The sequence below is a fragment of the Brachyhypopomus gauderio genome, chromosome 17 (assembly GCF_052324685.1).
Source record: "Brachyhypopomus gauderio isolate BG-103 chromosome 17, BGAUD_0.2, whole genome shotgun sequence".
Classification (NCBI taxonomy): domain Eukaryota; kingdom Metazoa; phylum Chordata; class Actinopteri; order Gymnotiformes; family Hypopomidae; genus Brachyhypopomus; species Brachyhypopomus gauderio.
The window spans coordinates 12537758-12561203 of NC_135227.1; the positions used below are offsets into that span (position 1 = coordinate 12537758).

The following is a 23446-nucleotide window of genomic DNA, read 5'->3' on the forward strand; positions in this document are numbered from 1 at the left end:
CAACCAGGGGGACAACATGGCTCCTGCACATGGAGAGAGCACTCGGAGTCATGTTGAGAAACTACTCTGTGTTCTAACCCAAAACAAGGTGAAAACTTGTTAAGCATAATTAGAATCAATGGCTTACAAATAATACATACAATACCATTCATTGTTATAAAATACAATAACATTAATTGTTTGGTGGTTGTTTACATATAATAGATCGGTAAGTGCTGAGGTGACTGGGCAAGCCAAGAAGTGCTTTCAAGTGCTGAAGGACTTTCAAAGCCTGCTCTTCCCTGGGATGATCCATGATGGCATGGACGTTGGTAAGTTTCTATTAAACATCTGTTTGTCGGTTTGTTTTGTTGTATAAGTTTTGGTGTACCTGAAAGTTGGGTCATGTTGTAGTCATGTTGGAGTCTCAAACTGCAAGAATATGGTCTTACCCTGACAAGGCACTGTATGCCTTTGAAACAGCAGTGCTTAGATTAACAGCCATGGAGACAGAGGCGGGGGAGTGTGTTGAAGGCTTCCTAGAAGATACCCAGAGTGGAAATTTTCACATTGTGGAGCTGCTGGTGCAGAGAGAGAGAGCAGAGATGAGCTTGAGAAGGAGATTTGTAAGCAGGATACAAAAGATGTCAGAATAATTTTAACGGGAAAATTTTTTGGAGATTATCTTCCAGCAGTGTGAAGAGGATGCCCCTTTCCAGGGGAGCCTTCAGTATCATGAAGTGCACCAAGACTAAGTGGAGGACCAACCAGAGTGTTCACATTCTGATGAGGTTGACCTTTCAGACATGGAGCCCTTCAACACTGTAACGTATAGAACACGCTGAGAGGGATCCTGATGCGGAATGACACGTTCTTTATTTGAATAACTCTGTACAACAAGCCACACGATGAGCAAAGTGACGTATGGCAGGTGCAGAGCAGTAGCGTGGGAGCGGTGGTCAGTGCGGTCCAGGGTCGAGAGGCGAGGGCAGAGTCCGGGAGGTATCCAGGGATCAGGCAAGAGACGTGGTCTAGGGGACAAGCAGAGTTCGGCACACAGAGAGACAATCAGGAATAACGGCTTGGTATGCAACGACATGAGGCAATACTTCGCAACCAGGAAGTGAAGTCTGGGTGTTTAAGTATGCCCGGAATGTGGGCGTGGTGGTGAGACAGGTGAACGTGATTATGTTATCTGCTATTCCTGACAGTACCCCCCCGCAACGGAGCGTCTCCAGACGCTCCACGCCGCGAAGGCGGCCGGCCACGGCCCCGGGGGGCGGGGAAATGTGGGTGCGCAGCGTGAAAGTCGGCGATGAGCGACGGGCAGAGGACATCGCGAGCGGCTACCCAGGCTCGTTCCTCGGGACCATAACCCTCCCAGTCGACGAGATACTGGAGACCCCCACGCCGTCGACGTGATTCCAGCAGCTCCCGTACTATATACGCAGGCCGGCCGTCAATGTCCAGGGGCTCGGGGGGGCGATCCAGAACCGGGGCTACAGACATGGGACTGTAGTGAACAGGCTTTAGGAGGGATACGTGGAAGACGGGATGGACGCGGTATTGAGGGAGCAGCAGCAGTTCGTAGGAAACAGCGTTTATCCTGCGGGTAATCTTGAACGGCCCGATGTATCTAGACTTGAGCTTATGGCAAGGCTGGCGTAGGTTCAAGTTACGAGTGGAGAGCCATACTCGCTGACCGGGGTGATATATGAGCGCGGGGAGACGACGGCGGTCAGCGTTCATACGACGGGTGTGGAGCGCGCGCCGCAGCTGAACGTGTGCGAGCTCCCAGGTGCGGGCACTGTTCTTTAACCAGTCATCCAGAGCGGGGATGTCAGAGGGGGTTTTATCCCAGGGGAAGAACGGCGGGTGGTAGCCGTACACACACTGGAAAGGAGTCAGTTTGGTGGATGAATGTATGATGGAATTGCGTGCGTATTCAGCCCAGGGGACGTACTTGTGCCAGTCTTTCTGGGAAGAGCAGTATTGGCGGAGAAAGCGACCTAGCTCTTGATTGTAGCGCTCCACTTCTCCGTTGGATTGGGGGTGGTATCCGGAGGTTAGACTGGCGGTTATCCCGAGTAACTTGCAGAATTGGGTCCAGACACGGGAGGTGAATTGCACGCCTCTATCCGATACGATATCCTCGGGTAACCCATATATCCGGAAGACGTAGTGGAACACGTCAGAGGCCGTCTCCATGGCAGTGGGCAGTTTCGAGCGAGGGATCAGACGACACATCTTGGAGAACCTATCCACCATCACGATTATCACCGTGTTACCGCCCGAGACAGGCAGGTCCGTAACAAAGTCGATGGCCAGATGAGACCACGGACGGCGGGGTATCGGCAAGGGGAGGAGCTGACCAGTGGGCAGTGCTCGGGGTGTGCGCGATTGGGCGCATACAACACAGGCGAGTACGTAGTCGCGAATGTCCTCCTCCCAGGACGGCCACCAGTATTTCTGGGCGATCAGGTGTTTGGTGCGAGTTATACCAGGATGACCCGTGCCCGGCGTGTCGTGTGCGAGTTGGAGGAGGCGTCCCCGGAGCGGGACCGGGACGTATTGTTTTCCATCGGGACTATCTGCAGGGCCTGGGTCGGCGCGGAGGGCTTCCTCCAGTTCGTCCTGCACATCCCACCGGATGAGGTCAACGAAACAGGATTCTCCGAGAATATGGTTAGGTATCTCGTCGCTCGGCGTCTTCTCATGAATCCGAGATAACGCATCGGCCTTGGTGTTCTTGGATCCAGGTCGGTAATGTACTGTGAATCTGAAGCGGGTGAAAAACAGCGCCCATCTGGCCTGCCGGGGATTGAGTCGCCTAGCGGACTTGAGATACTCCAGGTTCTTATGGTCTGTATATACCTGGAAAGGGTGCTCTGCTCCCTCTAACCAGTGCCGCCAGTGTTCGAGAGCCAGTTTCATGGCTAGGAGTTCGCGGTCGCCCACGCCATAGTTCGCCTCGGCCGGTTGTAATTTTTTGGAAAGATAGGCACACGGGAACAGTTTGGGTGGATTGCCTTGTCTCTGTGAGAGCACTGCCCCCACGCCAACGTCGGATGCATCGACCTCAACGATGAAAGGTAACGAAGGGTCCGGGAGATGCAATATGGGAGCGCTGGTGAACGCGGTTTTCAGCGCTTTAAACGCCTGTTCCGCTTTGGGTGTCCATATGAAGTGGCGCTTCTTCCCCCCTTTCAGGAGATCGGTAAGGGGGGCCGCCACCGAGCCGAAACCCCTGATGAACCGACGACAGAAGTTGGCGAATCCGAGGAAGCGCTGGAGATCCTTAACGGTACGGGGAACAGGCCAGTTTGTGACTGCGTCTACCTTGTTGTTGTCCATACTGATGCAACCCGGCGATAGGGTACAGCCAAGGAAGGAGATGACAGGTGCATGAAACTCGCATTTCTCCGCCTTCACGTACAAGCCGTTCTCTCGCAGACGCTGGAGGACCGAAGAGACGTGAGTTATGTGTTCCTGGATAGAGGGGGAATAGATCAAGATATCGTCTATGTAAACAAACACGTATTTATCAATCATGTCTCGGAATATGTCGTCCATGAAAGCTTGGAACACTGACGGGCTATTAGACAGCCCGTATGGCATTACTAGGTACTCATAGTGCCCCCTGGCGGTGACGAAGGCTGTCTTCCACTCGTCACCAGCGCGAATTCTAATCAGGTTGTAGGCACTCCTGAGATCAAGCTTCGTGAACACTGCAGCCCCCATTAGTCGCTCTTGTGAGGCAGAGATGAAGGGTAGAGGGTAAGCATATTTAGACGTGACAGCGTTCAGGGCTCGATAATCAATACAGGGACGTAACCCCCCGTCCTTCTTCTCTACGAAGAAAAACCCAGCCGCGACGGGAGATGTCGACGGGCGAATAAACCCCTTCTGTAGGGCCTCACTGACATAAGATTCCATAGCGGCATCTTCTGGGCGGGAGAGCGGGTACGGCTTAGTTCTCTTGGGCAAGGTTACCCCGGGAAGGAGGTCGATGGCACAGTCGCAGGTTCTGTGTGGAGGGAGTAAACTGGCACGCTCCTTACTGAATACGTCAGCGAATTCGCTGTACTGCTCAGGGACCGCATCGGAGAGAGGTGTGTGAGGACTCTCAACCATCGAGGAGCGAAGGGGTAAATGCATACAATCCTGCTGGCAATGCGATCTCCACGCAACTAATTCGCGTCTTTGCCACGAAATGACAGGGTCATGTTCTCTTAGCCAGGGGAAACCGAGGATGACAGAATCGCGAGGAGCGGAGACCAGGAAGAACTGCCTCATCTCGGTATGGAACAGCCCGACACGGAGGAGCAAGGGCTTGGTACGTCGGTCAACTAATCCGGTACCTATGGGTTGTCCGCTTACTGAGTTAACTCGGAAAGGGGGGTTTACCTCCTCAACGGGAATGTTTAACGATCTGGCTAGTTCGCTGTCGAGAAAGTCCCCTCCTGCGCCTGAGTCAACTAACGCTGAGTAGCTGCGAGTTACACCTCCCCAGATGAGCTGTATAGGTAGGTTAAATTGGGAGTTACCACAAAGAGAAAGTAATGGAGGGCTTACTTTTGCTTGAGAGGGGGAATTCCCACGGAGACGAGGTGGTCGTGTGGAACATCGGTCTCGGAAATGACCCTCCTCGCCACAGTAGAGGCAGAGTCCTTCGCGCATGCGACGCGCCCTCTCCCGGGGAGTGAGTGGAGACCGGCCCAGCTGCATCGCTTCGGAGTACTCTCGATTGTCCTCTCCGGGGAAACGAGACGACTGGTGAGAAAGAGTGGAAGTGCGTACACCTGCTGTGTTAGGACGGTGAGTAGTGAGCAGCTTATCTATGTTCACTGCTGCTTGTATGAACTCGGAAAGAGTTAAATCTTCATCTTTACAGGCCAACTCAATCTGCAGATCGGTTCTGAGACCGCGGCGGAACACCGTCTTGAGGGCAGTTCCACTCCAGCCACTGCCAGCAGCCAATGTACGAAATTCTCGGGCATAGTCTGCCGCGCTACGTCTCCCCTGCTTGATTTCGCATAACTGAGTGCCGACATCGCGCCCGGCGGCGGGGTGGTCGAAGACGGATCGGAGCAGTTCGGAGAAGTGGCGCTCCGTATTCAGGGAGTCGTCTCCGCTACTCCAAAGAGCAGTAGCCCAAGCTCCTGCCTCTCCCGTCAGGAATGTCAGCATAAAATCCACCTTTTGACGATCCGTCTGGAACAGGGCCGGGTGATAGGTGAAGTACATGGAGCACTGCATCAGGAAGTTCTTGCAACGCTCCGGAGACCCGTCATATCGTTCAGGTAGGGCAACTGGCATATTGGCGGGATGCATCGCAACGGTCAGGGGGGCAGAGGACACGGGGCTGGCACCTTGGACGTTCTGGCGTGCAGATTCGGTGAGGGCACGGAGCGCAGTTTCTTGGTTACACGCTGTCTCGGTGAGCTGTTGTATACGCTCCGTCAGGGCCGCGATAGTCGCCTCTTGGCGAGCTAGGTGAGCCTGTGTTTCCGCAGGATCCATGGGAAGGGCGAAGTATTCTGTAACGTATAGAACACGCTGAGAGGGATCCTGATGCGGAATGACACGTTCTTTATTTGAATAACTCTGTACAACAAGCCACACGATGAGCAAAGTGACGTATGGCAGGTGCAGAGCAGTAGCGTGGGAGCGGTGGTCAGTGCGGTCCAGGGTCGAGAGGCGAGGGCAGAGTCCGGGAGGTATCCAGGGATCAGGCAAGAGACGTGGTCTAGGGGACAAGCAGAGTTCGGCACACAGAGAGACAATCAGGAATAACGGCTTGGTATGCAACGACATGAGGCAATACTTCGCAACCAGGAAGTGAAGTCTGGGTGTTTAAGTATGCCCGGAATGTGGGCGTGGTGGTGAGACAGGTGAACGTGATTATGTTATCTGCTATTCCTGACAAACACCAAGCTTGCAGTAAAAGATTCACAGTTCTCACCAAATGTGTTAATATGAATGAAATTAAAGATGTATATAAAATTATTTAAAATATTCTAAGAATAAAACGAATAAATAATTTGTAGTTTGGGCAAATGATTACCAAATTAATTAATTAGGTTGAAAAAGGTTTAACAGAAAAGTGTGGGTTTTTTTTTTTTTCTTTTTTTTTTCTGGGCCAGTGCAAATTTACAAGATAAGACTATAAGACTGATCTACTAGCCCAGGATTCCTCAGAGACGATCCACACTACTTTTTAAATTATGTACTGCCCTGGAGTGTTAGTGGGGGGAAATGTTACATGATAGTACTTTATTAATGCCCAAAGTGAAATTGGACACTATTATACTAAGAACTTTGCTAACTCTCTCCTGTCCTTCAGAAACTTTACTGGTTTCCTGTTACTGCTCATATGCAATTCAAAATTCTTTCTGGAATTTTCATTTGTCACACTGATGTTCTGACATTCATTTTCATTCTTTCATAAAACACTCTGTGCTCAGAGCTAGATACTTCAGTACTACTGCTTCCAGACTCTGGAGTGTACATTAGCACCCCCATGACAGCATATGCCCTGTGTTAAGTCAAGTCAATACTAAAGTCATTCAATCCTTTCTCCTCCATACATTAATCTAATTATTATTAGTGCTGTCAATTCCAGGTGCCGCGATTAAAAGTCCTCACCAGGATTTTGCTCAAGCTTGCTAGATTTTCTAATTAGCAATCCAGGTAAAATGAGTGGAATCAACACAATCCAGGAAGCCTGAGCAAAATCCTGGTGAGGACTTTTAATCGTGGCCCCTGGAATTGACAGCACTAATTATTATATGACCCTGTTTCAATTTTCTGTCATTTTGAATTGACATGCAAAATTCATTATGTGTAGAAAAATCTCTCAACCGATATTGTGTGATTTCTGTAAAGGAGGTAAGGATGTACTGTTTCATTATCTGATAAACCTTCTTGAATATCACTTGAAGTTCAATAAACTCAGGCTTATTATTATCAAAAATATTTAAGTATATATGCATGGAATAAAAATATTCCAGAGTTTGCAAGGGCATCTTTATATGTGTTTGCATGGTTGTGTGTTGTAGCAAATGCCTTTCATGCATTACTGAATGTACAAAAAGTTGATGAGAAAAGTTATTCTCTAGAGAGGGCAGCACACAGGACACTTAAGGTGTTACTTATGGAAAAAAAAACCTGAAAGGGATTACAGCAGACAAGTACTTACTAATCTTTTAAAACAAGAGTAATCTTGTTGTCTTGTCGTCATACACAGTTCTCAGTTTTGACTCCTTTCAGCTCAGTAGTAGAGTGCCTCTTTTATATTGCTTCAAGTAAGGAACTTCAGGAAAACAACCAATGACACATTCAGTTCACATTTTAAACCTGGCTGACAAATTTGTGTTTGCTTATTCCAAGCTTATTGTCTGCCGGGTGCAGGGTGCCACATCTACAGGGTGCCTGGTCTTTGAGTGTGTCAGCTGCACATGCATATGATCACACAGATTAAATGCTTGCCTTTCAATTGGATTAAGGCATGTGATGAGCTATAAGCTGATTTTAAGGACAGTTTATGGACTGAAGTTCAGTAGTATCTGAAATCAGGGCTAGTAGACAGAAAATCACCTTACCTATCACAGATCAGCTACTAAATGTATAAATTCAAAGAAGCAACACTGGAGAAATACAACTTTGTATCTTACCCATAAAACTGACTAAAACCCCCAAGTTGACATATCATCTCACTAAAGTCATAAAACAGAACTCATTAATCAGAATAATAAATTTAGTTAGTTTGACTTGTGTTTCCTGACATGTCAACAGCGCATGTGAATAAGGAGAGTAAACCTAAGGAAGGCAGCTGGTCCAGACAACATCCCCAGGCATGGACTGAGGGTTTGCTCATTAGAGCTGGCTGATGTGTTTGCAGACATATTTAACATGTCCCTTGCACAATGCCAGCCTGGTTAATCAGGAGAACCAGGAAGAATCCCGGAGTGCCGCTGGATTGCTGGACCTGTAGGATTCCAGTGATGAAATCAGTAAATGTGATAATTGAGTAAATATAGACCATTGTGTAGACTGGTGTTGCTGCCACTGGCTGTGTATTGTAACTTCTGTTCCTAGCAGCCTCTCACTGTCCCACACTTTGGGTCTGTCTCAAAACCTAGTGAGGCATTGTTTACATAAGCAGCTGTTTAAATAAGTACTTACAGGCTAACCGACATCTATACTCAAATAGCAAACGACTGAGACGCTCAAGTTAGAGAGCAATTTCATTACATCTCGTTCTCGTCCAATGTATGCGACCGGTGTTTATTTACCTCAGTGTAGCCTCGGCGTTTAAGCACGATTAATTCTCCTCTTCCCGTTTTTATTTAAAAAACTAGCACTATCAACACTAGTTGATTTTAATAGAGTACTTACAACTGCATATAGGTTGTGGATCACATATAGGCTGTGAATATCAAGCAAACCACTTTGGTGCTGAAGGTAACAGGTAAAAGTAAGTGTAGTAGAAATACTGTTAGTCAAGTAGTATTACCATCAGTCAGCCACAAACACACAACTCCAGAGAAGACAGGAAGACAAAATTATATTAATGATTAATTGTAAAACAACAACAGAATTAACAAGAATGCTACATGCAGTGTAACAGCAATAATAATCTAAGCTAATCATATAATTAAAAACATATCGTACTGAGCATGCTTGATTTCTCTTAAACCAAGTCGTTGCTGCCAGGACCTAGCCTAATCTTACTAGAACCCCAACATTGGACAGCATAGGTAATAATAATAATCTTTATTTGTAAAGTAATGCACACTGTAGGACTTGTGTCCAATGTAGGACACAAGATATAATTTTTAGTATCATCACATTATAGTAGTAACCTATTGATTTTAGCATTAACTAAAATTTGTAAATTGTAAATGAATTGGATGAAAAGCAGAATAATAAACAAGTTGAAAATAAAAATCAGTGGGTGTGATGGGTGGTCTATATTGAATTGAATGTTATGATGTTGCAACCTGTATAAGTACATCATGCAGATGATTAGAAGGGAATTTAGATATCTGCTCCATATGGACAAAACAGAGATGTTATGATCTACTAACCTATGTAACACATCTAAAATCCTCATGAACAGAGAAATGTTGATCAACTAGCCTATGTATAACATCTAAAATTCTAGAAGCAGCAGAGAGAATTTGAGAATTTGACCACTGTTTGGTAAAGTCTATGATAAGCATTTCTATAAAAAACATTTTGTAAAGAATTTTAATTGCTTCATGAAAAAATAAATTAAACTCAAAATAAACAATAATGTGAACAAGTACATCTTTCAGGAATTATCATGCAATTACAGTACTTACATGTCAAAGCCTGTTTCTCCCAGCTTGAAATGACTAGTGGAGAAAGGGCTCTGTCCATGAATTTGAGTATGTATAATTAGCCGGCATGTGGTTAGCACCAGATTTCATTCCCAGCCCGGCTGCTATCTGTGTGGTGCTTGTACGTTCTGTGTGCCAGTGTGAGTTTCCTCCAGGTACTCTGGTTTCCTCTTACATCCCAAATATATGTATGTTAGGTTAATTATTGGCTCTAAACCGGTCTGGTGTGATTGACTGTGTGTGTGTGTGTGTGTGTGTGGGTGTGTGTGTGTGTGTGTGTGAGCACTAGTCAGGCAATGGATTGGTACCCTGTTCAGGGTTTGTTCCTGCCTTGTGCCCTGGAATGCTAGGATAGGCTTTGACTCCAACTGCGTCATTCTGTTTGTGTTAAGGGAATTTTAAAATTAGAATTCTGCAAACAGAAGCCAATCAGAAGACAAAAAACTCCAAAAAGGGCTGTTAAAAACCTTTAATATATCAGTATGACTTTGGTGTCAATGCAAAATAACCACAAGGTGGTAGCAAAGACCATCCTTTCTATATTTGTTTTACACTTAAGATAAAATAATAATTTTGGAAATAAATAAAGTTGAAGATAAAGGGAAAGACAGCACAGTCTTTGTGAGATTGAATCTAGATCTTAAATGAAGACTCTGGATTTGAAGATGACGATACGTCATAGCTAACATTGAAATGTTTATGGTCCTGATTCCTGACAGGGCTCATACTGTGAAGTATGAAAACTGCAACATAAATAATATGTTTAATTTTCAAAGATGTTTATTCATATAACCTCAAAAGTATACAGCCAGATGTAGTTTTAGCTTATAGGTAACAGGTAGCATATTTAATGATTTATTGGGGAAGAAGAAGGAGTGGCATAAAATAACAAAAAACACGTGGTACACATTGGGTAGTATAACACAGTACTTATCCATTTGGCTGAAAAAAAGTTTTTACAAAACAAAAAAGCTGAAAAGAGTCACTGTGAGACACACAGCTGAAATGGGAATAGTTCAGAATGTACTGCCTCATCTTCTGAGTTTTACTTTAGTAATGAACTTTGGATGTTCCAGGTTGAGCAAATCACCAAAAACCTGTAGTTTCCATGAAAGATGTTTTCTCTTTTGATATCGTTGCCACCACCCATATGTGATAACTGCAGCTGGTAATATTTGAAAAAATGAAGCCTAAATATGTGCTGCTTAGTTGTTTCTGAAATTCTGACAGCAGAAAATAAAGGTTCATATATTGGTTCATATATTAGTATGTGATATACAAACCACTCAAACTAATCAAATTATTGTTATAGCAGAGCTATGATATTAGAACATGTTTTTGCCTCTGGGAAATTACACTGATGACTACATTCACTTCTAACACCACAGCACATGAATAGACAGTTGAGGTGCATTGTTGCTGAGCTGAACAGTATTTTAGTTGCATGTGTTCTTGTTATAATTTTTTTTTACAGTTAAGGTTTAATTTTGGAATTTAAAAACCAAAATACACTAGTATGTGATTGTGAAAATACTGTCACAAACAACATTGCAATGTGTTTTTTCATATACCACTAAACTATTTACTTTTTTTAAATCACCATTTTACTTCAGTATGAATGTGAAATATTCTTAACTAAAGTGTGCTCATCTATCACCTCAAGACTGCTATAATCACACTACTTTGTAGATGCCTCCCTATACGGACCTCCCTATACGGGCTTCCTGCCAAAGTCATGATAGATATTCATTTGCACAGACGTTCTATCTTTTATTCAGTTGAAATATTTTTGTTCCTTTTCATTATGTCTCTGTGATATGGATTTTCAGATATTCTAAAAAGACAGTGGGTGACAGGTCTTTAATCAACCTTTTAGACTAACTCAACAATCCATGTAAGAAACAGAGCATCTGTGCTAACAATCTAATCTTTTCTAAAATGTTCTTGTTCTTTAGTAAGCCCCCACCCTCACTGGTCCCCTTGCCAGCCCTTTTATTTCTCCCTTACACAAATCCTTTAAGCTGCAGTTTGTATGTTCATGTCTAAAACATCTCATCACTTGCTCTATTCTCTTTGTTCTCTACATAGTACGAGGCCTCTTACACTGGGGTTTTTCCCTAGATACATTTATCTAGAAGTTAACCACAGGTTACCTGTACAGTAGGGTGAGGCTGGAAGTCCAAGACAGATGTTCGTCTTAATACTTTCTAACACTACATTGTTACATTGGTTGGCATTCTAAAGTACTGTATTTTGTGCAGTGTATCATTTTAGTTTGCCCTTTTTGTCAGTGATGTCTGACCTGTGCCTCCTGCTCTACAAACACTGACTACCAATGCAAATTATTATTCTGTGTTTGTAATTTCTTTTCAGATGTAGTCTTTTCAGTCTTTACAGTTTGTCAACTGTAGATACCTATTTAGGCAATCTGTGTTTGTGTGTATATATATGTCTTGATTTAAATATATACATACATGATACATACTGTGGTAATTATTGAAGATTCCAACGATGAACAGACCTCACAAATCTAACAGTAACTCATGAAATCCTGCATAAATCTGTCGATCATGTGGGGGATATTTCCTCTTTTCCTCACATTTCTCTAATATATTCAATTACCTCTGGCATGATGAAAATCCTCTGTTCACAAAAAAACAATCAGTGATGATCCTGCTTTATATGGATGTATAATGTTTCCCATAATTGGTCAGCTTAATTTTCTCAGGCAGGATAATGTTGACAGAGTTCTCCTCGCCATTTGCGGTGCTCAGGAGGAAGTCCCTCTGCTGTCGCACCAACTGGCTGTACTTGGCATTCGCCAGCCATGTCTCACAGCGATTAAAGAAGATGATACCTGTGGTTCCCATGACCACTAGGCATGTGAGCAGACCCAGCACAGCAAAGCAGATGACCTGACTGCGGGTGACAAGGGAGCTGGGGGTGTGTACAGTCTCCTTCATGGTGATCTTCAAGAGTTCACGCTCAGGTGGCCTCAGCAGCTTGTGGAAGGCATGGGCTGAGAGGCTGTAGTGCTGGGGAACATGATCGGAGCCTAGAGCTTTTGGCCTGGTCTTTGGTTTCAGCTTGTTGGTGTGACGAACACACGAAGGCCCCGAAAGGCCTGGTGGACAAACACAATGAGTTCCACCATCAGTTTTGTTTAAGCAAGTGCCCCTTTGACCACAGGTGCTGTTTGAGCACAAAGTCAAGTTCACGTTGCAGGTGGTCCCTGAAAGAGCAGGAGGACAAAGGCAGATGAACTCCACACCATGATCCGTGCAGGTGCCCCCGTTCAGACACGGGTTGGGTTCACACTTGTCAACATCGATCTCACAGAAATCTCCAGTAAAACCAGGTGAACAGAGGCAAGATGAGTGACTGTCAAATCCATTATTGTCCATGCATGTGCCTCCATTCTGACATGGCGAGCTATAAGTAAAAACACACATTTCAAAATTACATTCACACAAATGATTTTACAAGTTACAATCTGGTAAGATATGTTTGGAACAATTATCTCCTATGAATATCACCTAAATGGCTTGCCCCAGTTTTTGTGAAATCCAGAAAAAAGCACACTCCTTATCTTTGGAAGATTTTTATGTGATTTCTTTTCAATTATGCGTTCAAAGAAATGGTGTCACATGGGTGGTGTGACAGGGTTAAGTGAGGCTGTTCACCTTAATCAACATTAATCACACAAGTGCATTCAAGTGAGCTTTCTAATTTACAATATCTGTTTTCAGTAATTAATGGGCCATGAGTAAACTAAAAATAATATTGACATGTCCTAGGTATAGGAGCACAACAGATCTGTCAGCCATCATAGAATAGTGCTGGACATAACAGCTATTACCCATTTGTTAGACATGGTCCTTTCTTCAGCTGGCAGCTTTTCCCTGTATATCCGGGAGGACAGATGCAGAGGTATCCACCCTCTCCTGTTTCAATGCATGTTGAATTTCCAGAACAAGGCTTTATTGAACACAGATGGATATCTAAAGGCAAAAAAATAATCATTTTCAGGTTTGCACAATTCATTGCTTCCCTGTAATGTTAATGTTTTTCTTGCTCAGCCAAGGTCTGCCATGACTTTCATAACTGCTGAGAGAAAGTCTCAACAGATGATTTCAATAAAGGGCCTTCACCTTGGTCACACTGGCTGCCCACCCAGCCTTGCTCACAGATACACTGCCAGGCTTTCTCACATCTTCCATGAAGGCAGCCTGGGAACGGAATACACTGCTCACACGCTGCACCTCGCCAGCCAGGTCTGCACCTGCGTAGAGCAGAATGTTTGAATCGTAACATAACTGTAATTATGCTGCATTTGAATAATCACAAGCCATTTAGGATTTAAGTGGGTTAACCTCAGCTCTACAAGATCACAGCAATTTTACTGATGAGAAGTGTCTTCCCTTCAGAACTTATGCATCTTGTATAGGACCCATTTTAATTTATATTATTAGTATTATTATTAAGTCTGTTATTATTAACTCTGTGACATGTAATACAGTAAATATAGACTGAGTCTTGGGGTATTTCCTAGTTGTTTACAGTTACTGAACAGCAAGTTGAAATGTATTAGAAATGCTCTATACAAATTGAGGAAGCAGAAAATAACAGGCTAATATAAGTACAAAAAATGCTCTCAGAGAGCTGGATGCCCTAACGTACCTGCACTCGCCGTTCTTTTCACAAAAGCCATTGTCAAGATTGCACCGCGCTCTGCATTCTGAACCTGTATAAATGCAATACTAGTTAGGAAAGACATTCAAACATTAATTGTAAATGAAAGGCAATGCTTAATTACATTTTAAAGATAATGTTCAGTGACATTACTGCATACTTTGCAATTTAACAAGCTCTTCAAAGAACCTGATCTAAAAAAGAAAATAGATAATTGAAAAAGAATTTTGAAAGTAGAACCTTGACTGAGGGCAGAAAAAGCGAGGAACAGCAAGCACGTTATTGTCAGCCGCAGAAATCCATATAAATTCATCCTTGGACTCAAGTGCTTGCCTTCCCGCGCGTGATCTTAGAAAAGTGAAGCGACTTGGTGTGATAGTCTCTGGAGCACGGGGTTCCGCCGATCTTCACGGCACGCATGGTCCAGTGACTCGCATCTCAATTACAGATTAGTCTTCTAAACTTGTGAACGTAAATCAGTTACAAATATGGCAAACTATGAAGAAAGAAAGTCAAAGAAAGTATACCGTTGCTGTTGTAGCATGTTGCTTTTCGTTTTTCTTGTTATCGTTCCTAATAACAGAACACGCTATGAAAATGTATAACCTTCACCGTTAGTTCGAAAAGCAAATGTTTTTCAGTACTAATATCATTAGCACGCGCAATAAAGGCCATTTGCGGTATTTCACCCAGGCTCATTTCATCCTGCGACTACTTAAATTGTTGCTTTAGCTTCGAAGCAGCAGGAAGCCTTTCGGTTACAACACAGAAGAGGGATTTTATGAGAAGAGCTCGCGCTGGCACTGTGGTAGTCAAAATATGCTCCTCCCACCTCAGGGTAGAATGGAGCTGTCCAGCACGCCAACCTCCTGAAGGACAACAGCGAAGTTGCCTTCGCTTCTTAGGGAGACGTCCAAAAATAAACATTTTAATATTTTCTAGTCCAAACCTCACAGGATTAATTATTCTGTTTTAATCATACGAGGAACATTCATTGTTTTTCAGCGTATTAATTCTGTATGAACAGTTCTATACATGGTCTAGAAATTTGAGACATATAAGGTTTAATTTATTACCGTTCATCTTATGAGAATTTAAAATGAAGCATTCCTTTTATATTACATCTTGGGGAAATCGACATGCAGCGAAATCGATATAGATTCAGTGGTTGTCAGCAATACATTTTCAGATATCAGCAATAAAAGCTGTGTAAGTTGTATAAGTAATTATTAATTTATATCCAGCTATTCACGTGTTTACACAGGTTGTCACTGAGTGGTAAGCAATCTCTCTCTGTACATTCCTTCTTGATAAAAGGATATTTTGGTGTCCAGATGTATTGCTAAACCCCAAGGCCCAATTAAATGTTGCAGCCTCCAGACTCCACTTTCAACAGAATACTCCCTATGCTACCAAGGGAAATTATTTCAAGGCAAGTCACTTTTGCATGGCAGTTTCTCTGTTCCGTAATGACCTGACCTACTTGCACTGCGCTGCCGAGCACCAACTTCTGCCATCCACCATCCACTCTGAATCTGCCAGAATTATATTTACATATATTATTATAATCTAAATCTACTAGATTTAGAAATCTACATTCTACATTTAGAAGCAATCGTGAATATGTATAAACAACTGTCTTGGCAAGCATTCTGTGCATGGAAAGAAATCTCAAATATGAAAAAATATAAAAAGAGTTACAGTGTCAAAAGCAAGATAGCTTCACAACTGCTGAGTCTTTTCTATCTTCTCTATATTATATTCTGTACGGTCTCACTAGAGGCAGAGACAAAAGAAGCAAAGAAAAGCCGTCTGCAATGTTGACTGGTTCGCAGCAGCTGTTATTAAACGTCAGCTTTTTATTTGCCATATTAAAGCAGAGGCATCAGCCATTGATTTGCTGTCCTTTGATCTCATTTGAGATCTGATCTTTTATCCAGCCTCCATCAACCTCAGGCTGCTACAAGCTTGATGAGAAGCCACGAGAGGTTGCTTCATAGCTTTGATTGATGACCAATAGGAGACAGAGAAAATAAGCAAGCAAGTATGGAGCTGGGTTGAGGTTTGTGGGCTGAAGGTTAAGCTTTGCCCTTGTCTCTTCAACTTATGTAATTGCAGTTAAAGCATGCTGAGGCACCCTTTATATTGTTGAAGTATATTATAGGGCAGTTGTTTTATAAATCATCTTCACCTAATTTGAAAAGTAAGTCATGTCGCTCTCTGCAGTTGCTGTCAATCATTTCCAGCTGTGCAGAGCGTGCAAGGAAGCTGATGATAATGAAAACTATTGCGAATCCAAATACACAGGAAAATAAATCTTGGAAAATGGAAGCTTCAATTCAAGTTTCATCCAGTAAGTCACAATTAATGGGAGAACTGCCCATGATTTACTTGTTTTCATATTTTGTTATTTAAAGCCCAGCTGTGCTAAATGGTTTGTTGCTCATTATAGTTTGCCAGTAAGAAACACATTTATACGAAGCATTTGACACATTCCTTTCCACAGATTAATGGGACATATTTACATGTGAATCATATTCACGATCATGCTTGGTATCTGTATTTGGTAAAACTCTTGAGCCTTCCACAGTTTCCCCAATTTCAGGCCTAGGGCTCTACTTTCGCTAGAACTACAGTAGAGAATAGGTCAGATATTTTGTAATGTATTTATTTAAATACATTTATTATTATGATTATTATTATTATTATTATTAAAATGTGTATTTATACAAAATTAAATGAAATCTAATTTCTGTAAGAGACATAATAGGTACATGTGTTTTTAAAGTATTTTATATTTTAAACTATTTAGCATTTGCCCAATTACTTTATTTAGGTTTTTAGGTCAGAATTCAGACATTCAGAAAGTACAACTATCAAGATCAAAGGTCAAAGATTTCGGGTACCTGGGAGAAATAATCAAGGTCATAATTTTCAGCTAAAAACACCATTGCCAAGTCACCATTAAATCACAAAGATGATGCCATCATGTAGTACATATCACATGAAATCATTACACACAGTATACAGTCAGACAGCCTTGTACAGTTCTTTTGGCCCAGGCAGTGTCAGGCTAGTCAGTAAAAACCACAGAAATCATACCCATGGAATATGACTCATTTGCACTTATGGCTATTGCTATCCAATGCAGCTTTAACATCGTATTACAATCCTAAATGGAATACAAGGGAAGTAATACAATGAGTTACGCTTGGATTTGCTCTTGGTGACTACATTAACTGTGGTACTCATGGAACATTTATTGTGTCATAATCTTATCATCGACTTCTAAAGGGAGAATTAATTGCTCACTTAAAATTATTGTACATCATTCTGAACTCCTGTCAGTCTTATTCAGGCTGCAGGTTTAACTGAGGGCTATAACTGAATGTCAGCCCTAATTTGTCTCTAAGATTGTATTGTTTGTATTTCCAGTTTTGTTTTAAATTTTGATCTTAGATTTTAGATCACAGAGTGCTGGTCACAAGAAAGAACAAACCAAGAGAACAGATGGGAGGAAAAAGAAAACCCAAGTGAAGCTGACGCCTTCCAGAAGCAGAAAGCAGAGTGAACAGTACAGTGGATAGTACAGTGGACAGTGCTATTTAGAGTACGATGGACAGTAAAGTGGACAGTATGGTGGACAGTATGGTGGACAGTATGGTGTACAGTACAGTTAAAGCAGCACCCATGTTCAGGGTGCTCCTAATACTGTAAAGAAGAGGAATCCTGAAAAAGCCTTTGAGTCTACAGAGGGCCGCCTGGTGGCAGCTGTAAGCATGACACAAGTAAATATTAATATTAGAATGACGTAAGTTCACATTAGGAAATGATTTACAAAAAAATATTCTTTAGCATTTCAGACAAACAAAATTCTTTCTTCTGCTGGTTATATTCTTTTTGTGCAAAACAGGATATTCTGCATGCCATGCCAATAAACAGGACATTCAGAAGGAAATAAAGAGAATACCGCTCTAAACAATCCACAGACTTTTTAGATGCAAATGATTTTTGCTTTTCAAAGAAATTTAAAAGAAATGCAACTTTAATTGGTGGGGGAGGTTTAACAATGGAAGAAGTTCTAAGACTAATACATGTTTAGATATAAATGTTTGTAGGGTGCCAGGTAGCTTGAACATCATTGTGTCAGAAGTCAGATATACGAATCCTAAAGGTTCAATGTAGCATTCCTGTAAAGGTAAGAATGCAAACCAGAAATTCTTGAACACCATGTGATCACCATGTCTTCTTCCTCTTGAAGCTTCTCTGAAGTGTCATGTGTAACATGTGGGTAAACAGCATAAGAGAGGAAGCGGGATACATATGCAAATGTCCTTATTTTATCCATTTATGAGGCTGGGGAAACTGGGGCAGTAAACAAACAAACAGAATGCAAAACCAGCGAGCCTAGAAATGGGCAAACCAGGGAAAAAGCAACAAATAAAGACTCACACAGTTTACACAGTTAATGGAAACTGTTGACAGCTGGAACAGATTAATTAAGGGAGGCAACAAGAATAAGACAGAGATGGCGAACAGGATATGAAATTATCAGATATGAATTATAATGAAGATGTATTCTAAAGTGCAAAATCAAAATGGAGTCACTAGGCAAAAGTTAGTGCTTATGTTAATCTGTAGAGGATGCTGGCTCCAAATTCAGAACCAAATGACCATGACAGCATGGAGGGAAAAGCCAAGATTTTAATGATAGGACTCTACAGATCCATGGTACCTACTTCACTGGAGAATAAAACCTAGCTGCAAAATCCTTCCTGCCAGTATGAAATTATGAATCATGTCGAGCTGGACTGACATAATTCTGATCTAGCTGTTCAGACTAAGTTGCATTGCCATATTGGCTATATATCAGATTTACCACATATAAAAGGCTATGTTCACACTGTAGGTAAAAATAGCTGAATCACATCTTTTCATGCTTATGTGACACCGATTATTGATTATCATTATCAGAGCTAATGATCTGTACCATAAATAATTCACACATATAATAGTATAATTACAATGAAAAAATGATGTAGTTTATTTAATTAACATGCTACTTTTATGTATCATTTAAATCAAAATGCAACTCTTTCCCCTCTCAAGCCATTTGAGTTTGCATAATACAGCTAATGAGTTAAATATTGGGTATTCATAAATAACAGCCACAAATGAATGTCATGGTGGGTAATGAAACACATGTGTTTAGACCTGACGGTAATTTATGTTTTAAGTTAAATGTTGCATTCTTTAATTATAGTTGTATAATGTTCACCCTAATGCAAAGGACCCAAGTGGAATCTCAGGGGCCCACACACACACACACACACACACACACACACACACACACACACACACACACACACACACACACACACACACACACACACACACACACACACACAAATGCTTTGTGCCCTTATGCAGTTGCTATTAACAGTGCTTATGCCTCCACGACACTCTTCCCTGAAAAAGAAAGCTGACAATTTAACAGTGTAAGCTCTGCAGCAGTCAGCGTGTTTGCAAAGCTTTTGTTAGCTATTTTATCTGTACCACCTTGAGAGGGACATCACTTTCTCTTGCGCAGGAATTTAACTTTTAAAGGTTTTATGGCATGGGATGCATTCAGAGCTCTGTAATCTCATCACTTCATTCACTGACTTCAACCAACCATAAACCGTCTCCAGGTGCCTTTTGTTGTTGCAGATGGTGGCAAGCATGCACAGATGCCACCTCTAGAAAAATCGAATTATAAATCCTGAGAAAGTGACTGCAAACCTCCATCAACAGTTCTTAAAATACAGCCATGCTTTTGCCTCCATACAAAAGACATAATGTCCAACTTTATGTAATGTTCTGAACATCTAATGTGTACAGAACATTGTCATGACATGATAGTCATGACAATCACACATGAAATCCAGTCTGCAAAAACATATCTTTGTTTCTTTATCTAGGTTGTGTTTGTAGACTACTTTAAGTGAAGTTAAAATTCCATCACATGAAACTGAGACTCAGTCCTGATGTTTCTTTCTTGGCACTCAGCACTGATGCCAGCTGAAATGTAGAAGAAAGTGAATATTTGAGTATTTCCAGGGTTTTCCACATACTCCTGTCACACCCAGATTTAAGTAGCGGATGAATGCAATATCAAAAGTCAAGTTGTGGTAGCATAACATGGAAATTAATTGTCAGAACGGAAAGATTGTCTTCAAAAACAACAAGCCCAACTTGATATTTTGTTTAAACAATTTCCTTTGATGAATAAGCAGCCACTTGTGTTATGACCCTGTCTTTTTATGTGTTCGCGTGAAGCATTTTGTTACAGGTTTGTCCAGTCCGTGTTCCACTCCAGGAATCCCTGATGTCCCTGGGAACATGAAGTCTCCGCCCTCGGCTTCCTGATATATAAGGAGGAAATGAGAGGATTCCCGTTGCGATTCAGCCTTGCCGACCTCGTAGAGATTGAGAACTTTGAGATATTGCTATACTGTGTATGACCTTTTGATTTTGGATTTGGATTTGGATTTGCGTGCTCCTTTACTATAACTATATAGAGTTGTGTATAGATATATGTATATTGGTGGTTTGTGTGTGCACACGGTGAGTAGGAAGTGGCTGCCATTTTGTTTGGGTTGTGGGTTCGTATCTGTTTTGGACATAGGGAGTCAGAGTAGTGTTGTCTTTTGTTTCACCCTGTTAGTGTAGTTATGTCTGTTTCTTTCTAGTATGGTTTTTGTTAGTTGTTTTGGCCTGGGTCACTTCTGACGTTTGTACCTGTGTGCACTTTGTCCTGTATATATATTCTGTTTGTGAATACTTGTAAATACACCAATACTTTACATTTTCTTGAATCACTGTCATCCATATTCCACCCCTTCACACCCCTGTTACGGCCTAGAGCCTAGATAGGTCGTAACAGAATTGGGGGCTCGTCCTTCCCTGTTTCTTTCTGTCTCTTCCCCTCTTTTTTGCTTTGTGTATTTTTTTTTTCTGCTGGCATTGCCTTTGGTTCTGGCTTAGGCATTTTTGTGGGTGGGCGTGTTGTGCTGTGTGCACATTGTTGCATTGTTGGGGGTTCCATAATGGCTTCATTTGACCTGTCTGTGTTTGTTCTTAGCCCATCATATGAGCTGTTAGATCGTTGCCGTAAGGTTGATCTGTTGTCTATAGCTGATTTTTTTGATGTGGTTATACCTCGCTCTGCTACCAAGAGGGACATTAGGAAGCTGCTAGAGTCATCTCTAGTAGAACGTGGTGTGCTGCCTGTGGCTGAGGAAGTTCCAGGTATTGCACTTGGTTTGGCCCAGAGCACAGACCCAGCTGGAGCTGAATCAGAAGCTGTGGTTAGTCCTAGGATGGGACCTAGGAGTTCTCCCATGTTTGATCCACGTATGGAGATAAAATTGAAAGAGTTGGAGTTGGAGATCAAGATACAGGAACGCGAGGCAGAGTCGTTACGACTGCGGGCTTTGCAAATAGATGCGGAAAAGGAGGTGACACTTAAAAGGCTGAGTATGGGTCTGGAGAGACCCCTACCACAACCTCGAAAGGCCGCCTCCCCAACGCCGACTAGCCCTGCTCCTCTGGCTACGCCTGTACCTAAGCCCCGTTCCATTCATCTTTCCGGTAACCCAACTGTTCCTGTGTCTGTTGCTGAACGTTTTGACATCAGTAGACAGATTAGCATGGTCCCTACCTTCAGAGAAAATGAGGTTGATGCATATTTTGCAATGTTTGAGCGCATTGCTACCACACTAAGTTGGCCAAGAGCAGTATGGCCTCTACTCCTGCAATGTAAGCTAGTGGGAAAAGCCCAAGATGTGTGTTCATCTCTTTCACTTGAGCAGAGTGTAGACTATGACACTGTGAAAGCTGCTGTACTAAGAGCATATGAACTTGTGCCAGAAGCCTACCGTCAGAACTTTAGACAATTGAAGAAAAAACCCACACAGACACATGTAGAATTTGCCAGAGAAAAGACTGTTTTATTTGACAAATGGTGTTCTGCTAGTGATGTGACTTCCCTGCAACAGCTCAAGGAGCTAGTTCTGATTGAAGAATTTAAAAATTGTTTGCCAGATAGTGTTGTGATGTATTTGAATGAGCATAAAGTTAGTACGTTGTCGAATGCTGCCATCTGTGCTGATGAGTTTGTGTTAACTCATAGAACTGTCTTTACGACACCTGTTCTCCGCAGTGAGTCTACTTCTCACTCCCTTCGCTCAAGGACTTCGGTGAGTCCTGTAGCTACCGAAGCACCTGCCCCTCCGGACTCGCGTGAATGTTTCTATTGCCATGTGCAAGGACACATAATAGCGAACTGTCCAGCTCTTAAGAAGAAAAATGCACGTTCAGCTAAAAAGGTACATTGCACAAATATTAAGGTCCCTTCTTCCAGTGCTGACTCTGTATTTGAGCCCTTTTTATTTGATGGTACAGTTTCCCTATGTGAGTCTGATCCAGCACGCAAAACCATCACAGGTCTGCGTGATACCGGCGCTGCAGTGTCCCTTCTGTTGGATACAGTATTGCCCTTGTCAGAGGACACATACACTGGCCAAGATGTCTTAGTTCAAGGCATTGAATTAGGAGTTCGTAGGCTTCCTTTACACAACATTTACCTCCACATGGAAGGTATCGCTGGCATGATACGTGTAGCTGTTAGTCCTGCCTTACCGGTGAGTGGTGTTTCGTTCATTCTCGGGAATGATATCGCAGGTAGCAGTATATTTCCTTTACCCATAGTGGTTGATCGCCCTTCAGAGAGCATATCTAGTTCCATGGCAAGTGATTCTCCTGCAGTTTATCCTGCTTGTGTTTTGACTCGTGCCCAGGCACGTAAGGCCGGGTCCACAGTGTCATTGGTTGATACCTTTATGTGTGATCCCCCGGTCTCCCAACCTGTTGACTCAGACACTCTTGTTTTGTCTCCTCCGTCCCCTATAACAGATGTGAATAGGGATGCTTTAGTGGCTGCACAGAAGTTGGACAAAACCCTCTTGCAATACTTCAACCTTGCAGAGAAAAAGTCCGGTACCCCAAAACAGCAGCAACGTTACTCCATACGAGATGGGGTATTGATAAGAACTTGGTCTCCGTCTAATGCTACTGATGGGTGGGATGCTATACATCAAATTGTTGTTCCCACATCTTTTCGGTCACACGTGTTGCAGTTGGCCCATGAACATCCACTGTCTGGTCACTTGGGTATTCGTAAAACTGTTAAGCGTATCCTATCGCATTTCTTTTGGCCTTCTCTGAGTAGCGATGTGGCTCGTTTCTGTCACTCTTGTCACACTTGTCAATTGGTAGGAAAACCCAACCAAGTGATCCCTCCTGCCCCGCTGTGCCCAATACCGGTTGTTGGAGAACCATTCGAGAGACTGTTAGTAGACTGTGTA

At 42.7% G+C, this 23446-nt stretch overlaps 1 protein-coding gene and 1 long non-coding RNA gene across 2 annotated transcripts in view; both read right to left on the reverse strand.

Moving 5' to 3' along the window:
* LOC143480547 (uncharacterized) overlaps nucleotides 1-9634 on the reverse strand; it is a 36062-nt gene extending 26428 nt beyond the window's left edge. Inside the window, exon 1 of the long non-coding RNA XR_013121847.1 lies at nucleotides 9330-9634. This is a non-coding gene — a long non-coding RNA (uncharacterized LOC143480547). The remainder of the gene's footprint in view (nucleotides 1-9329) is intronic.
* Nucleotides 9635-11565: 1931 nt separating this feature from the next.
* On the reverse strand, nucleotides 11566-14823 carry dlk1 (delta like non-canonical Notch ligand 1). The gene is made up of 5 exons (XM_076979020.1): nucleotides 14280-14823; nucleotides 14028-14091; nucleotides 13499-13629; nucleotides 13207-13348; nucleotides 11566-12779 (listed from the first exon to the last, which is right to left on the reverse strand). Exons 1-5 carry the CDS (start codon nucleotides 14350-14352, stop codon nucleotides 12026-12028), a joined length of 1164 nt encoding a protein of 387 aa, XP_076835135.1. The 5' UTR covers nucleotides 14353-14823; the 3' UTR covers nucleotides 11566-12025.
* Nucleotides 14824-23446: the final 8623 nt, after the last annotated feature.

What these genes read in the sequence shown, in the direction of transcription:
- dlk1 (XM_076979020.1), bottom strand. Translation starts at nt 14,352, where the DNA reads ATGAATTTATATGGATTTCTGCGGCTGACAATAACGTGCTTGCTGTTC. An exon ending in TTTTTCTGCCCTCAGTCAAG is followed by an intron (nt 14,092 to 14,279) that starts GTTCTACTTTCA and finishes GCATTTATACAG; the next exon opens with GTTCAGAATGCAGAGCGCGG. An exon ending in GGGCAGCCAGTGTGACCAAG is followed by an intron (nt 13,349 to 13,498) that starts GTGAAGGCCCTT and finishes TTTTGCCTTTAG; the next exon opens with ATATCCATCTGTGTTCAATA.